The sequence below is a fragment of the Phoxinus phoxinus genome (genome assembly GCF_949152265.1).
Source record: "Phoxinus phoxinus genome assembly, chromosome: 6".
NCBI classification, from domain to species: Eukaryota; Metazoa; Chordata; class Actinopteri; order Cypriniformes; family Leuciscidae; genus Phoxinus; species Phoxinus phoxinus.
In genome coordinates, this window is record NC_136881.1 from 39259754 (window position 1) to 39277259 (window position 17506).

The 17506-nt window shown below is 49.5% G+C and overlaps 2 protein-coding genes across 13 annotated transcripts in view; both read left to right on the top strand.

Moving 5' to 3' along the window:
• Positions 1–17506, top strand: part of zfyve27 (zinc finger, FYVE domain containing 27) — a 99144-nt gene that overhangs the window by 30317 nt on the left and 51321 nt on the right. The window lies entirely within an intron of this gene.
• LOC307000582 (NACHT, LRR and PYD domains-containing protein 3-like) overlaps positions 15415–17506 on the top strand; it is a 40316-nt gene continuing 38224 nt past the window's right edge. For 5 of the 6 annotated variants that reach the window (XM_079616230.1, XM_079616231.1, XM_079616233.1 and 2 more), the window contains exon 1: positions 15471–15630. In XM_079616230.1, coding sequence (XP_079472356.1) covers positions 15572–15630 — 59 coding nt within the window. In that variant the 5' untranslated portion in view covers positions 15471–15571. Of the gene's footprint in view, positions 15631–17506 lie in introns of all 6 variants that reach the window. The other variant, XM_079616235.1, reaches the window with a different exon arrangement.

The window sequence follows — 17506 nt, forward strand, 5'->3', positions numbered from 1 at the left end:
CACTATGCAGTATGGTTATTTCATGAACTCGCAGAGATGGGTAGTATTTTAATCTATAATATGTATCTAACTACTTTTATAACATACTGTCATTTTATTCTCAAATGATACACAAACTTTCATCACCAGTCTTAATAGGACTACCAAATATCCTATCATCACAGTTTTGGCTAGATGCGAGTCACATAATCATGTGACATCCTGTTGGAATAAATTATCTGTGAGCAACATTATTTCTTTCTTATATATTATTTTTCCTATTCTATTGTTTGTTATTTGCAACCTTTTTTTTCTTAGTTTTAATAACAAAGATAAAATAAAATAATTCGCGATATAGTCTATATTGTTATTATGAAATAAGATTTTGCCAGTTTCTAACATTACCCACCTCTTGAGGATTTAAGGATATAATTACTGAGTTTTCTATGTGGAAAATCAGTTTTTCAAATGATTGCTTGTGAATTTCAGATGTATTTTTAAATTACAAATTACATGTTTTTTAATTAAATACACTTCTTTCACAAGTATTTTATTTTAATACCTTTGATGAGCAAGTAATTATATCTGGTAACAAAACACATTTGTGAACTCGTGAGAACGCATGCGCACTATCTGACCTGCAGAGGGCAGCACAAAGTCAAACGCAGTAACCTTCTGAAAGCCTCGCAGATCAATTTTTGTTGTTTATATATTCGTCATCTGTTGTCTTTATTGTCATTTCCATCTTCCTCATAGATGAGACGAGATCAGACCAGACACAAATGTGCGCAAAAATATAAAAATCGGGCCGTTAAAGGCCCCCTGAAATCGAAAAGTATGTTTTTTTTTTTTTTGCTTTTAGTATGAATATGCTTCAATTAACTAGCAGGGCATTCATTTTGTTTGTTTGTCAAATAAGAGGTGTTCTAGCGCTAAAATGTGTGTTTGTTTTTTAATCAAGCTGATGCTGAGCTTGTTGCCGCTGCTATCAGTTGCATGGATACACTGTTCCTTGTGGCTCACGCACAGACTTCATTCGGACGCGCGCTTCAATCTATCACCGTTGCGGCAACTCTCTTTTTGTCGGATGCTCGAGTTTTATTCCGTTTTTTATTCCCAACTGTACATTGTAATGGAAAAATTAGATTGTCTCTGTCTTCAGTAGATATCACAAAATAATGTGAGCAACACGTTACGAAAGTACCATTTTTCAAAAAAAACATAATTTTAAAAGATGATGGTTTAGACAGAGATATATTTTTGCTGTGCTCAGTCACTCACAAGTGTGGTCTATCAATACCAGGTGGTATTTTGTAAAAATGTAGAATGACTTCAGTATAATTTCACTTTGAACTTAAGACTGCTCATGTTACTTTCGACCCCGTCAGTTGGGACGAAAGTAACACACAGGTGGGTCAAAAGTAACACAACAATATACAAGGTAGATTTTTTGTGTTACTCTGTTTTTTTTTTTTTTATTAGCCTAAATATACTTGAGTATGACCTTGTTAACATGTAACATCAAACATGCAAACATATTTTGGCCTTTATCTTTGCACAAATTTTTTTTTTTAAAACAAAAGTGTAAATTAACTGTTTCATCAAATGTTTAAAAAGTAACAAAACAGTACAAACTTGAATTGTTTAGAATATTTTTGTATTGGCAATGTCAATGCATTTTATAAAATGTTTTTCAACATGAAAAATATGAAAATTTAATTAAATTACCATAATATCAATTCTCAACATAACAATAGTCATATTTCCATCCAGCTGTTTTTATGCATACATTTAAAATGTGCATAAAAACATCTGGATGGAAACCCTGCAACTTCATAGGTGGAGGTGGAAAAGCTATAAGGTATGGTTAAAACCTAAATGTGACTAGGTAAATGGAAACAGATTGAGTGAAAATAAATAGTGACACAGAAATCAGCTGATTTAAATGTGACTTAAGCTTTAAACGCCCTCTCATAAACATCTGTCATATTCTGTTGGTATAATATGACATAAACATGTTTTAATGAATGCTGAACACAGAAAGTCACCACATTAGCAGAGGGACAAAAGAAACACTTGTTTTCACTGTAGCGGGACAAAAGTAACAAGTGTTACTTTCGTCCCGACAGGAATCCTTACATTTAAACCCAATTTACTTTTATACTGAAAAACTCTGACAAGGCAAACTTCAGGATGTGTTACAGCACTAAATAACCTGTAGATTGATCATTACTGTGTGACACATGAAACGAAAAACACAACTTGTAATTTAAAAAAAAGTACCGCTTCAGTATTTACTTATCGTACTCGAAAACGTATTCGGTACCTCGGTTCCCTTTCGTTGTCACTTCGAGTTACGTCGAATGACGACGAATGGGGTTCGCTTAGAAGCCTATCCTCTTCGAACAGTAATAAAACGAGCCTGCTGAATTTGCATAGCGTAACTCCGCCCCACAGTGTGGGTATATAAGGAAGTGAGCCGGCAACATGCAGATATGTTTTCGCTTTCGGAGCCAAGTTTATCCTTCACTCCACAAGCCATCCTGAGTATCATCTCTTTATTCCTCTTCGAGACGAGCTTCCCTCCAGGTGTTGGTGTGACAGCGAGTTCCAGCGAGTGCACATTCCCTGCGATCTGAGCAGTGATCTGCCAGTGTGTGTGTGTTCTCTCCCTGGTCGCTTCAGCATCTGCGGGGATCTTCCTTCTCTCTAAAAGAGCAAAGCGCGTGGCACGTCTTTTTAAAGATGCATCGCCCGTGCCCTTCTGGTTGTGGTCACTGGCTGTCTGATTTAGATGGGCACAATCGCTGTTTTGCGTGTTTGGGCTTAGAGCACGCTAAAGCAGCGCTTGTGGATGACTCATGTTTTCATTGCGGAAACATGACCATCGCGACACTACGGTCGAGACTCAGTGATCTCGAAAGAGTGAGAGTCCCCTCATCCACACCCCGATCTACCAGCTCTAGTGCAAATAGAGCTGGTACTTCGGCTGGTGGCCAGGGTGACCTGAGGGTGACGGTGTGGCAACAACAACCGACGATTCGTCCTCGGGCCACATCCCCCTCTCAAGTGCCGCAACCCGCGAGCCGACCAGATGATGCGCTCGATCAGTCCCGGCCAACGGTCGGCGGCGGACCGGGCGCGCCGTCTGGCGCTCCTAATGACGATGCTATGTCGATCACAGCATCACAAGGTGGGCAGGAGTCCTCGGGAGATGAGGGGTCGGCTGTGCTGCCGCCTTCGGGCGCGTCAGCATTGCCCGATCCTGATCCCGAGCTGACGGCCATGCTTTCCCGGGCAGCCGCGAGCATCGGGCTAGAGTGCAATCCACCACCCTGCCCCGAGCGCTCGCGTCTGGACGCTTGGTTTTTGGGGGCGGCCGCCGATTCACGTCGGCGTCCGACTCCAATGCCTTTCTTCCTCTCGATCAGGCGGCTGTTTACGGGTACACTGGGGTACCTATGGTTGAACGTTCTGTTGCGATGCAACTGTGTCCTCAGAGCGCTTCTTCCCGTGGTGATCCTAAGCACCCCTCCAAGGCCTGTAGGTTTTCGTCGACCCTGGTGGCGAAGACCTATAGAGCTGCGGGGCAGGCAGCCGCCTCACTGCATGCCATGGCCACTCTGCAGGTCTACCAGGCCCAGATGCTCAGGGACATGCACGAGGGGAGGACTGACCCAGGGCTCTTCAATGAGCTGCGTGCCGCCACTGACCTCGCTCTCCGGGCGACGAAAGTGACCGCACGCTCCCTGGGTCAGGTGATGTCCACTAGTGTGGTCCAGGAGAGACACCTCTGGCTCAACCTGGCCGATATGAGGGACGCTGAGCGGACTCGTCTGCTTGACGCCCCCATATCCCAGGCTGGCCTCTTCGGCGGAGCGGTTGAAGACTTCGCCCAACAGTTTTCAACCGCCCAGAAGCAGACTGAGGCTATCAAACACATTCTGCCCCGACGGCCCGCTGCTGCCTCCACCCAGCCGTCGGTTCAGACGCCTCAGCCTGCTCGCCACCGAGGGCGCCCTCCCGCGGCTCCCGCCCCTCCCGCACGGCCCCAGCAGCAGCCTCCACCCGGGCCGCGTCGTGGAGGACGCCGCAGGCAGGCGCCACAGCCCTCTCCAGCCCCGCGCCCCGCTAAACGCCAGGCGGCGCTCCTGAGACGGGCTGCTCAGAGATGGCAATCAGTTTTTCACAGGAGATGGTAGCAGGACCACTCCTTCCCCCGGTGGAGGGCCGGGGGAGAATCTTTTGTTCTCCACTCCCCGCTGCTCACCCACGGGTGGGCAGCACCCTAATGTGGTTAAAGAAAGAACTGATATCCCCATCTCTGAGCCCCCAGAAGGGAATGACAGTGCGCGCCGCCCACGGGCCCCGCCGCTCTCATCCCCTTCTGTCGCCAGACCCCTGCCAGAGCACGCCCCCGTGGAACGCTGGTCCTTCCCTGGCCTTCTCTGGCAGGACGCGGCTAATGACCGTGCCCCCACACCGGGCCGCTATGCCACCCACGTCCGGGCCGGTCATTCTGCTTCGCTGCACCCCCGCGGGGACGTCTGTCGTCCGCATGACCCCGCTGGCACAGTCCTTGGGAGCCTGGTTAGAGCTTCCCAACCTGTCCCGCTGGCTCGCGCGGACCATCAGGCTCGGCTATGCGATTCAGTTCGCGCGGTCTCCTCCCCGCTTCAGGGGAGTCCGCTTCACTATGGTCGGTGGCAATGCCCCTGTCATGAGAGCGGAGGTCGCCACCCTGCTGGCGAAGGGTGCGATCGAGACTGTCCCTCCAGCCGCAATGAGGTCCGGCTTCTACAGCCCCTACTTCATTGTCCCCAAGAAAACCGGTGGGTTACGACCAATCCTGGATCTGCGCGTCTTGAACCGTTCCCTTCACAGGCTTCCGTTCAAGATGCTCACGGCCAAGCGCATTTTCGAATGTGTGCAGCCACAGGATTGGTTTGCAGCGATCGACCTGAAGGACGCCTACTTTCATGTCTCCATTCTTCCTCGACACAGACCGTTTCTACGGTTTGCTTTCGAGGGGCAGGCATACCAGTACGCGGTCCTCCCATTCGGGCTGTCCCTGTCTCCTCGCGTCTTCACGAAGGTCGTCGAGGCAGCCCTTGTGCCGCTACGGCAACACGGGGTTCGCATCCTGAATTATCTCGACGACTGGCTAATCCTAGCTCACTCTCGGGACCAGGTTTGCGAACACAGGGACCTAGTGCTCCGGCACCTAGCCCGTCTGGGCCTTCGGGTCAACTGGGAGAAGAGCAAACTTTGCCCCGTGCAGAGGATCTTTTTTCTCGGTATGGAAATCGACTCGGTCACCATGTGTGCGCAGCTTACGAGCGAGCGCGCGCAGTCACTGCTGACTTGCCTGAGACAAATCCAGAGCAAGAGTGCGGTTCCACTGAAACTTTTTCAGAGGCTCCTGGGGCATATGGCATCTGCAGCCGCGGTAACGCCGCTCGGATTGCTTCATATGAGACCGCTTCAGCACTGGCTTCACGATCGAGTCCCGAGGTGGGCATGGCACCAGGGCAAGCTCCGAGTACCAGTTACTCCGACCTGCCGTCAGACCTTCTCCCCGTGGACGAACCTCAGCTTTCTACGGGCCGGAGTGCCCTTAGAACGAGTTTCCAGGCATGTTGTTGTGTCAACGGATGCCTCCTCCACGGGCTGGGGTGCCATGTGCAATGGACATGCTGCCGCGGGCTCCTGGACAGGACCCCACCGCCTATGGCATGTCAATTGCCTCGAGTTGCTGGCAGTACGTCTCGCTCTGCACCGCTTCCGGGCGCTGCTCAAGAACCAGCATGTACTAGTCCGATCAGACAATACCGCGACAGTAGCGTACATCAACCGACAAGGTGGTCTACGCTCCCGCCGTATGTCGCAACTCGCCCGCCACCTCCTCTTATGGAGTCAGAAGCATCTGAGGTCGCTTCGAGCCATTTATATTCCGGGAGACCTGAACTGTGCAGCCGACGAGCTCTCACGGCTTCAGCCTCTTCCTGGAGAATGGAGACTCCATCCCCAGGCGGTCCAGCTGATTTGGGATCAGTTCGGGGACGCACAGGTAGACCTGTTTGCCTCCCACGACTCGTCCCACTGCGCCCAGTTTTTCTCCCTGACCGAGGGCACGCTCGGCACGGACGCTCTGGCGCACAGCTGGCCCCGGGGCCTCCGCAAGTATGCGTTTCCCCCAGTGAGCCTTCTTGCACAGACCCTGTGCAAGATCAGGGAGGACGAGGAGCAGGTCATATTGGTTGCGCCGCACTGGCCCACCCGAACCTGGTTCTCCGAACTTGTACTCCTCGCGACAGCACCTCCCTGGCCAATTCCTCTGAGGAAGGACCTCCTTTCTCAGGGACGGGGCACCCTTTGGCACCCTCGTCCCGATCTCTGGAACCTCCACGTGTGGCTCCTGGACGGGACGAGGCAGGTTTGAGTACCCTACCACCAGCGGTGGTGGCTACCATCACTTTCGCTAGAGCGTCGTCCACTAGACATGCCTACGCGTTGAAGTGGAACCTCTTCGTCTCTTGGTGCTCTTCTCACTCAGAAGACCCCAGATAATGCCCGATCAGTGTCGTGCTTTCCTTCCTGCAGGATGGGTTGGAGCGAAGGCTGTCTCCCTCCACCCTGAAAGTATATGTTGCCGCTATCGCCGCACATCACGACGCAGTTGATGGTAAGTCCGTGGGAAAGCACGACCTGGTCATCAGGTTCCTGAGAGGAGCGAGGAGACTACAGCCTTCTCGCCCTCCTCTCGTTCCCTCTTGGGACCTCTCAGTGGTACTAACTGCCCTGCAGAGTGCTCCCTTTGAGCCTCTGCAATCAGTGGAGCTTAAGTTCCTGTCAATTAAGACAGCGCTCCTGGTTGCTCTGGCCTCCATCAAGAGGGTAGGGGACCTGCACGCATTTTCTGTAGACGAAGCGTGCCTGGAATTCGGGCCGGCCTTTTCTCACGTGATCCTGAGACCCCGGCCTGGATATGTGCCCAAGGTTCCCACCACTCCCTTCCGGGACCAGGTGGTGAACCTGCAAGCGCTGCCCCTGGAGGAGGCAGACCCAGCCTTGGCATTGCTCTGTCCAGTACGCGCCCTCCGTGCTTACGTAGACAGAACGCAATGTTTCAGGACCTCAGACCAGCTCTTTGTCTGTTATGGTGGGAAGCTGAAGGGAAAGGCTCTCTCCAAGCAAAGGTTGTCTCACTGGATAGTGGACGCCATTGCTTTGGCTTACCAGCAGCAAGGTCGACCGTGCCCCCTTGGTGTGACGGCCCACTCCACCTGGAGTGTGGCCTCCTCTTGGGCTCTAGCGCATGGCGCCTCGCTAACAGACATCTGCAGAGCTGCAGGCTGGGCGACACCCAACACATTCGCCAGATTCTATAATCTCAGAGTGGAGCCAGTGTCCTCCCGAGTACTCGCTTCAACCAGCCGGTGCTAGGACCCGCTCAGGTGTCTTCGCTTGCTCGCCATTCCACTCCACGGACTGGATACGTGCGATATTCTCCTCAGGTGAGCCTGATAAGCCCTGAGTTCCTCCAGCGCTGTTGACGTCAACGCCAGAGTTATGCCTCCGGCAGCTTTCGCGTTGGCTAGGTGCCACCATGTGCATGGTTCCCCCGCTGGGCGACCCCCACGTGTGTATTCCACTGTAAGCCTCCTTGAGCATGTGTCTTTCCCTTGGCAAGCCAGTCTGCCACCCCTGGGGTTGAAATACTCCACCCTACGGGCTGGACACCCCAGTGTTCTCCGTATGCACCCCCCTCCGGGTCATATGTGTTTTCTTAAGTCCCCCCCCTTCGGGCGGGCACTGATTGCATATTTCCACTGTGATATGCTTCCCAGTGTACCTTGGTATTCCTGTGCTAAGTAGGAGTCCTTCGTCCGTGCTAGTCTCACGACAGGGAGCTCAGACTTACGCAGGGCACTGGAAGACAGCCGAGGTGGCGTGATTGGACTGGGAACCCCATTCGTCGTCATTCGACGTAACTCGAAGTGACAACGAAATGGAACGTCTCGGTTACGGATGTAACCCTCGTTCCCTGAGTAGGGAACGGAGACGTTACGTCTTCCTGCCACTTCCGCTGTACCGCTGGAACAGCCTGAGTTCAGCTTGGCTCCTTCAGCGAAGAAACATATCTGCATGTTGCCGGCTCACTTCCTTATATACCCACACTGTGGGGCGGAGTTACGCTATGCAAATTCAGCAGACCCATGGCATTTGCTTGCCATTGGCTCGTTTTATTACTGTTCGAAGAGGATAGGCTTCTAAGCGAACCCCATTCGTCGTCATTCGACGTAACGTCTCCGTTCCCTACTCAGGGAACGAGGGTTACATCCGTAACCGAGACGTTCTCTCTAAGAGAGGGAACGAGTACTGCGTCGAAAGACGCTACGGGGAAGATATTGAAGCCTAAAAATTAATCCTTAATTTTGTAAAATATTGTAAAACGCTTTTCTGTAGCATACAACCTTATGCGGAGCAAAATCGCTCACCCATTGGCTGCTCCGCCAGAAAAGCACAGCCTATGCGAGGCCAGTGACGCTGACCAATGAGGGCGCTTCGCGCCCTTCTGCGTCACCTCCCGCCGAAACGGGCGTGGTCTAGGCCTATAAATACAAGCATAGCTGTCTCCCACTCTAATTTTCGTCACTGAAGCGACGCAGCGTGGGCACGCACGGCCTGAGACGCAGTACCCGTTCCCTCTCCTAGAGAGAACCGAGGTTACGTTAGTAACCGAGTACGTTCTCTTACGTAGAGTTCTCTCGTACTGCGTCGAAAGACGCTACGGGAACCCTTGTAACACGCCGTGCGTGCTCTTGGACCGACACAGACAACCGAGGGCGCGCGCGCCCTGGCATACAAGCGCCTACACCAAGAATGTATAGGGAGAGCAGCTAAAAATTAGCATCATCCCTTTATAGTAGTGCCTCTAAGGCATAATAACATATATATGAAATATTAGATATATATGAGGGGTAATAGCATGCTCATGGGACACATTGTCAGTGAGTGATGCTTAAAACATTAAAGTGACCTGGGCCGCAGCGCGGGGCAGGAACACTATACATAGTCTTCTAGACCGAGAGCAGTTTAGCCTGCAACGCAGGAACCTCTAGGTTATAGAACCTTATAAATGTAGACGGGGAGGCCCAGCCTGCCGCCATACAGATATCTTGTAATGAGATTCCGCTATACCAAGCCCACGAAGAGGCCATGCCTCTCGTAGAATGTGCTCTGATGCCCAGAGGGCATTGCAAACCTCTAGATGCGTAGGCTAGCGCAATGGCGTCCACTACCCATCGAGATAAACTCTGTTTCGTCGCAGCTCGCCCTTTAGAGCGCCCACTAAACGAAACAAAGAGCTGCTCCGACTGTCTAAAAACAGCGGAACGGGACACATAGGCTCTTAATGCCCTAACCGGGCAAAGGGAGCTATTTCCGTCCTCGGAGGCCGGCAGAGCCGACAGGGAGATGACCTGAGCCCTGAACGGTGTGTTGAGGGACTTAGGTACGTACCCATGCTTCGGTTTCAACACGACTACAGAGTCGTTGGGCCCGAACTCCATACAAGAGGCTCTAACTGAGAGCGCTTGCAAATCCCCCACAAGCTTCACTGAAGCGAGAGCCAAAAGAAACACGGTCTTGAAAGACAGGTGTTTCATGTCAACTGAGTGAATAGGCTCGAAAGGGGCCCCTTTCATAGCGTTCAACAGGTCCCAAACGGGGACTGAAGGAGGCCTTGGAGGATTTAACCTCCTGGCTCCCCTAAGGAAACAGTGAATGGCCAAGCGTTGGATTAACGAACGCTGATATGGCTGCCACATAGACTTTGAGCGTGGATGGGGTTCTTCCCTTATCCAATAGCTCTTGCAGGAAGGAGAGAATCTCCGTCTCCCCGCACTGAAGTGGTGACAGACCTTGGTCTGAACACCAACCAGAGAACACCGACCATTTGGAAGCGTAGAGCCGTCTAGTAGACGGGGCCCTAGCCTGCTCGATCGTGTCTAACACTCCTCTAGGGAGGTTAGTGGGTACCCGTTTATGGCCCACACATGTAGAGACAATAGATCCGGGTGAGGATGCAAAATCGAGCCCATGGCCTGCGAGAGGAGGTCCCTCCTGACTGGGATCGGCCACGGGGCAGTACTCTTCAGCCGCATCAAAACTGGGAACCAAGGTTGATTCGTCCAGTATGGTGCGACAAGAAGCACTGAGCATCCGCTTTTCCTGATTCGCTCCAGCACTTGAGGCAGGAGTGAGACAGGTGGAAAAGCATAGAGCGGACGGGGGGGCCAGACACTGGCCAGCGCGTTCGTGCTCTTCGAAAAGAATTCCGGGCAGTGAGCGTTTTCCTGGTTTGCAAACAGGTCTATTTCCGCTCTGCCAAACGTTTTCCACAACAGACGCACTGTCTGTGTGTGTAGGGACCACTCTCCCGTCGGAACGTTGTTCCGTGAGAGTCTGTCTGGTCCTACGTTCAGATGACCAGGCACATGCATTGCTCTCAGCGAGCGAAGGTTGTGCTGGGCCCATACCAGTATGCGTTCCGTCAACCTGAAGAGGTTCCGGGATCTCACGCCACCCTGGTGGTTTATATAGGCTACTACCGACGTGTTGTCCGAACGGACCAGGACGTGGTGTCCCTTTATCCGAGGACGAAAACGCCTCAGCGCTAAGTCCACTGCCATCATTTCTAGGCAGTTTATGTGCGGTAGTTCGACTCGTTCCGCCCACTGGCCAAAGAACGGTCTGCCTTCGAGCAGTGCTCCCCAGCCTGAGGTGGATGCGTCCGTGGACACCACCTTCAGGCTCTAGGAAGTCCCCAGGCTTACACCTGACCGGTACCAGTCTGACGCTCTCCATGGTGTCAGGGCTGAAATGCATTCCTGATTGACCTTGAAGCGATAACGACCGTGAACCCATGCTCGGCGCGGTACGCGCGCTTTCAGCCAGAACTGCAGTGGGCGCATGCGCAGCAGGCCCAACTGTAGAGCTGCCGAGGCTGAGGCCATGAGGCCTAGCATTTTTTTAAATCTCCTGAGCGGCACTATATGACCGCTGCGGAAGGATTTCGCCATCTGCAGGGTGTTTCGCCTACGCTGTGATGACAGCCGTGCTGTCATAGACAGCGAGTTCAGTTCCAGTCCCAAAAGGAGATCCTTTGACTGGGAAACAGTGAACTTTTTTTTTTTTTTCTCCCAATTGACTCTCAGACCTAAGTGCTCGAGGTGATCGAGTATTAGGGTCTTGTGGCGAATGAGTTCTGAAGGCGATTGAGCTAGAATCAGCCAATCGTCCAAATAATTCAGAATTCGAATGCCTCGGAGTCTCAGGGGTGCCAGCGCCGCGTCCATGCACACTGTAAATGTACGAGGTGCTAGAGACAGGCCGAATGGCAGGACTGTGTACTGATATGCCCGGCCCTCGAAGGCGAATCTTAAAAATCGCCTGTGACGTGACACAATTTGTATGTGAAAATACGCGTCTTTCAGATCTATTGCCATAAACCAGTCTTCTCGGCGAATCTGCGCGAGGATTTTTCTGGTCGTGAGCATTCTGAACTTTCGCTTTGTTAGCGCTTTGTTCAGATGCCTCAGATCTAAAATGGGTTTGAGACCCCGTCTTTCTTCGGTACCAGGAAATATCTGCTGTACAAACCCCCTTCGCTCTGAGCTTGAGATAAAGGCTCTATGGCCCCTTTGCTCAATAGCTTCGCTATTTCGGCTCGAAGTAGATGTGCTACTTCTGTTTTTACCGTGGTTTCGACTCTCTCCGTGTGACGGGGAGGGCGTCGATAAAACTGTAGCGAATAGCCTCTTTTTATAGTCTCTAGCACCCATTCTGAGACCCCAGGAAGTCTTTCCCATGCATCTGCACGCGTGACTAGGGGTTGAATGTAATCTGGGCCCTGGTCGCAAAATGGCGGCGACACGAGAGCAACCGTGTGCTGTAACATGGACGCCGTGGCGTCTGAGGCGGGGGCATGCTTAACACAGTGTGCAGGGGCGGGGCGAGCCCCGTAGGACTCGTTATATTTGTGAATAAATGTGGGCGCGTGGTAGCGGGCACATTTATAACACCGGGAATACTGTGTTTGTGAACTGACTGACCGTTCGTTGGTTTCGTTTTTACAGAAACAGCGGAACGTGCAGTGTGTAGTGGTTGTGGGCACTGGACAGTGGGCACGCTCACTACATGTAAAGCACAATCGACATGAGTCGATTTTATGTGTGCAGACCCTGTGTTGTACGGGGCTGTGCTTGCACGGGTTGAAAAACGAAATGGCGGCGACACGAGAGCAGTCGTGTGCTGTAACATGGGCACCATTGCAGCGTATGATGCGGGGGCGCGCTTAATCGAGCGGGCAGCCCGCGCGCGCTCAGCTCTCTCAGCTGAGAGAGAGAGAGCCTGCGGTGCGAGCCCCGTACGGCTCGGCATGTTTGAGAATAAATGTGGGTGCGTGAACGCGGGTACATTTATAGCACTGGGGAGTACTGTCTATTAGAACTGACTGACCGTGCATCGGTTTCGTTTCATAGAAACCGTGTGACATGTAGCTTGTAGTGATTGTGGGCACTTGAAAGCGGGCACGCTCACTACATATGATGCACAACCGACATGAGTCGATTTTATGTGTGCAAGCCCTGTATTGTGTGGGGCTGTGCTTGTGTGTACGAATGGGCACTGGGTTGTGGGCATACAGTTACACACATTACATCATCGGCCGTGACCGGGACACCGTGTAGCACAGAGAGTACTGTCTGTCAGAACCGACTGACCGTGCATTCGTTTCGTTTTTACAGAAAACCACGGGACATGCAGTGTGTAGTGATTGTGGGCACTGAAAAGCGGGCACGTTCACTAACTTACATGTGATGCACAATCGACATGAGTCGATTTTATGTGTGCAAGCCCTGTATTGTGTAGGGCTGTGCTTGTGTGTACGAATGGGCACTGGGTCGTGGGCATTACGGATACACACATCACACCATCGGCCGTGGCTGGGACACCAGAAAATACATTTTCAGATTTACCTGGGGCGTCGTGAAAACGGCGTTTGTGTGCAGGCAAACGGGCATTGATGCCGATTTGGTGACTGCAAAATACACTGGCACGGTCGCGTATGTTGGGACTGTGCGAGCGAGACATTTTAGTGAAATCCGGCCGCGGCGGGATTTTAACACTGTAGCTTTCCTCGAAGCAGAAGTGCGCATCCTGGCTGAAAACGGGGCTTTCCGGGACTCCGCGATTTCTTCGTGAATTCAGGAAGAAAAAGGCACGGGTCGTGAGGACGGTAACGTACGTTCCTCTGCAGAAAAACAGCCATCCAGCCGGTAAGCGCATCGATGCTGGTCTTTCTCCGTCGACGCTCACGAGCGGCGGGGGAGGGGAGATCCTCGGAGCTCGCCCATCCCTCGCTACCCGAAGCGAGGAGAGAACAGCAGTCGTCCTCCACAGACGCGGCTTCACCTTCCTCGTCCATGACGGACGCGGCGGCACACAGCGGCCCTTGTCCGTCGGTCAGAGAGTCCAGCGAAGCGGGCGGAGAAGCTGGCGGCAGCAGCGGCGAGCACCTCGTGGTGGAGGGAGGTTCCGGGCTCCGCTGAGCACGGCGCTTTTCACGGCGCGGCACTACAGCGGGCGGAAAGATGCAGCTTCAGTAAATGAACGCCAGGCGAGTCCGCAGAGTCACCGTAGGCATCAAATTACAGTGATGGCAGCCGCCATCGACGAGAGCTGAAGCTGCGTGATCCTCACAGGCAGGAAACACAAGCACGTGGTCCCCGTCGCTGAGCGGGGCTCTACACGAGCCACAGGAGGTGCGAGGCATCTTGAAAAAGACGCTCGGCTCTTTTAGTGGTGGAAAAACTGTGTGACGCGACGGCGAACACACACACAAAACACACACACATAATGTAAAGGATATTCCACGCCGGAGAAGCGCAGCAGGGAACGGCGGCTGAAGGCGGCGATGACCAGCGGCTTCAGGTAAGAGGCGCGTCCTGCTGAGGTGCTTGTTTCAGACGGCTGTGGTGGCTCGAATCCGGTCCTACGATGCGTGTAGCTTCGTGAAGAATAGAAAATCAGAGTGGAAGACAGCTATGCTCATATTTATAGGCCTAGACCACGCCCGTTTCGGCGGAAGGTGACGCAGAGGGAGCGAAGCGTCCTCATTGGTCAGCGTCACTGGCCTCGCATAGGCTGTGCTTTTCTGGCGGAGCAGCCAATGTGCGCGTGATTCGCTCCGCCTAAGGTTGAATGCTACAGAAAAGCGTTTAACATATTTACAAAATTAAGGATTAATTTTAGGCTTCAATCTCGAAAAAGAAATATCTTTCCCGTAGCGTCTCTTCGACGCAGTAGGAGAGAACTCTACGTAAGAGAACTATTATTATTTATTGATCTTTAATTTTAAATATTCATAGGTGGAAAGCACTCCTGCTTACTTTTCTTGAAACTCCTTCAAACCTCATAGTACAGTTGGTACACTTTTTGCTTTTTCCGTTACCACACCAAAACTAGGGACTAAAAAGAAGTGATTTTTTCATATGACATTTCCTTTACTTGTCTACTAAAATATTAATAATTATTACAATCCATAAGTTGGTCATATTTGCCACAATTAGCTCATAAACACAAGAAGCTTTTTTAGTACAGTACCCATGAACAGTTGAGACACCCGTAAAGGTGTAAAGCTGACTAACCAATTCATTGCAAATGTAAAATACCTTTAAAAATGAGAATTCAACTGTTTTTATTTCCATTCATTTTATTTGATTATTTGTTTAGTTAAAAGTAGTTCATTTGTAAAACATTGTACAGTAATGGCAAACAGCGATACAATATTTAATTTAAGTTCATCATTTTAATAGTAGTTCAGTTGAAAAGTAAATAATGAATGGTGCAACTAAACTGCATGTGCCGCAATAGTTGCGGGTGCATTTGATACATTGTGTCTCAACTGACCACCTCGAGCATTTCTCTAGATTTTTTTAGATGACCTTGCATGACACACAGTCATGCAACAAACAGCCTATGTCAGTTTTTGAAGACGTGATGAAGTGAAAAACTTACCATAGAAAAAAAAACTTTCGCCGATATCTTCGTGCTGGAGAATAGTCAGGCTAGCTGGAGAAGAGCTTGTACTTCAAATTTCCCACGATCGAAGATGGCTCTAATACGAATGTGCGAAGCAAATATCACAGATCAGACTTGTTGCGCACGAAAGTGTTATTTAAGGTGTTCCAAATGTAGCCTACCCAGTCTACCCCACAAACCTTCTGAAAGCCTCATACACCCATTATTGTTGTTTCCGTGTTCCTCTGTTGTTTTACGGACTTCCATCTTCCTCTTGTAAAATAGTTCGACGCACTAATATATCCGCGAGAACAGTGTGTAATCTCTTCGTCAGGTCTGTTTGGCATCATGTCCTCGTGGGGAAGGATCGCGCCCGCCCCTTTTCTGTTCACCTGAGGTGGTTATCAAAGAGAAAGTAAAATCCATCGGCCTGCCGCCATTTTATGAAGACAAACTTGACATTAATATCAAAGTGTTGAGTTTCCTTCATTTAGATTTTAGATTGATGGAACACCATGGAGGCCAGCATTATGAAGACCCGTCCACAGATTTATTTCCACACAGGTAAGTCTTACAGAGACAGTGATATAATTACATTTTAATTTTGTGTAGGCCTATACCTGCCGCCATGTCCCAGCCACTGGACCACTGTGTTTTGCGAACTATAATTTAAAGTGTAGCCTACATACTTTTTTATAAGGTTTAATGTATGATAAAGTAGACATTTTGTTCGAATTTGCATTCAGAACGCCAACATCGAGTTAGAAAAGATATAGTCAGACTGTGTTTAACGTTGTGCTGTGACGAACGATCTTTTTTTCTTTTTCTTTTTTAAACACAAGTGCGATTTTTGTATTCGGATATTTGTCTTCTGACATCATATTTACAGGTGTTTATATGGTTCAAAAAGTTGCTTTTCTCCTACATATTTACCAGCATAATAAATTATTTAATGGTATTGACAGTTTTACAGTTCCGTTGGCACAAAGTAGGCTAGGCTAGGAAATCCCATTAAATAATGTGGTGCAGTTTAATGATATTTGCCAGAAAAGGCTATTATTTGCTCTGACATTTAACCTCAAAACTTGCCATGTAAAAGGTTTGGCACAAAACATGCTTGAAAATCTTTTGTTTCATTCCTCCTGACCGCCAGGGGCACTAGTGGATCATCGCAGCGCCAGCTAGATAGGTTTCTAGATTATTATACTTTTTTCTTCTTCTTATATAATCCATAAACCAGTTAGGCCCTGTCCCAAATGGCACACTCCGGACTTGTGGACTTCCTCAGAGTCCACACTTTGGTGACGTCATGTAGTGCAGACCTATAGGGCCCTTGGCGCGAGTGCACGAGGGCGCATTGAGAGGTATTTTTGGGACAGACTCGATCGCCACGCCGGAAATAGGAAGACGGTCCGGTTGTTGTTTAAATATTATATTTCTACATTTACATATGATTCAGTAAAGCCCTGACATTCGGTTATATTTATTTAATGAATCTTAATGCGATCGTAGCCTATTATTCAGTGCACTATTTATGTTTATATTAAATATAAATATATATTTATGTTTGAGACATCAACCACTGGTATGTTTGTATAAACTGTAGGTAATAACTGGTAAAATGTACACATAGGTCATAAAAACCATAATGATATTTACACTTAAATATTTCTTCTCATGTTAACGTGAGCGAAAGCTCCTCCCATTCGTTGTCTGATTGGCCTTTCGCAAATTCGCAAGGGTTTCTGGGTAGTTAAAGTGCGTGAAGCCTGCATCTATGCGGGCTTCGCGGAAGACCGCTTCAAGGGTACAAAGGGGGCGCTGCTGAGCACACTTCAGAGCGTTAAAATGATGAATGGGACGGTCTACGGACTCGTAGACTCAGCGAGCACGCGCAATTTAAGTCCACGAGACCGAAAGTCCACATGAAGTGCGAAAAAGAGAAAATAACTACAATATAAATAATAAATAAAACGTGCCAGGGCGAGGTAGAAATATAAAAATAAAAAATACATTGAGGTATAAAAATATAAAATAAATTGTGTAAAATTTCACAAACATTTAAAAACCTTATAGCTTTTTATTGTATTGTCAATGTAGAACTTTACTTCAGTCAACAAGGTCATAAATTTGGGTTTCTTGTTAGAAAACTTTTTTCACCTCATTTCTAAAATTATACTTTTGGGTTAAGAACCACACTTTTCCCCTGGCAAATCAATTTACCACTGAATAAATAGTAATCAGAAATAGCATGTTTCCCTGAAGTGCCTGAAGAGATTGAACCTATTAAAATAGAAAACCCTCTGATGTTTACAAAATTTGATGTAAAAATAGTGTCATCAAAAGAAAAAGAGTATTTTCTCCAATGTATATATTTTTTAACTAACAAAACACTTGTAACTTCTGTTACAGCTATTGAGACATCAATTAAGCATGGCTG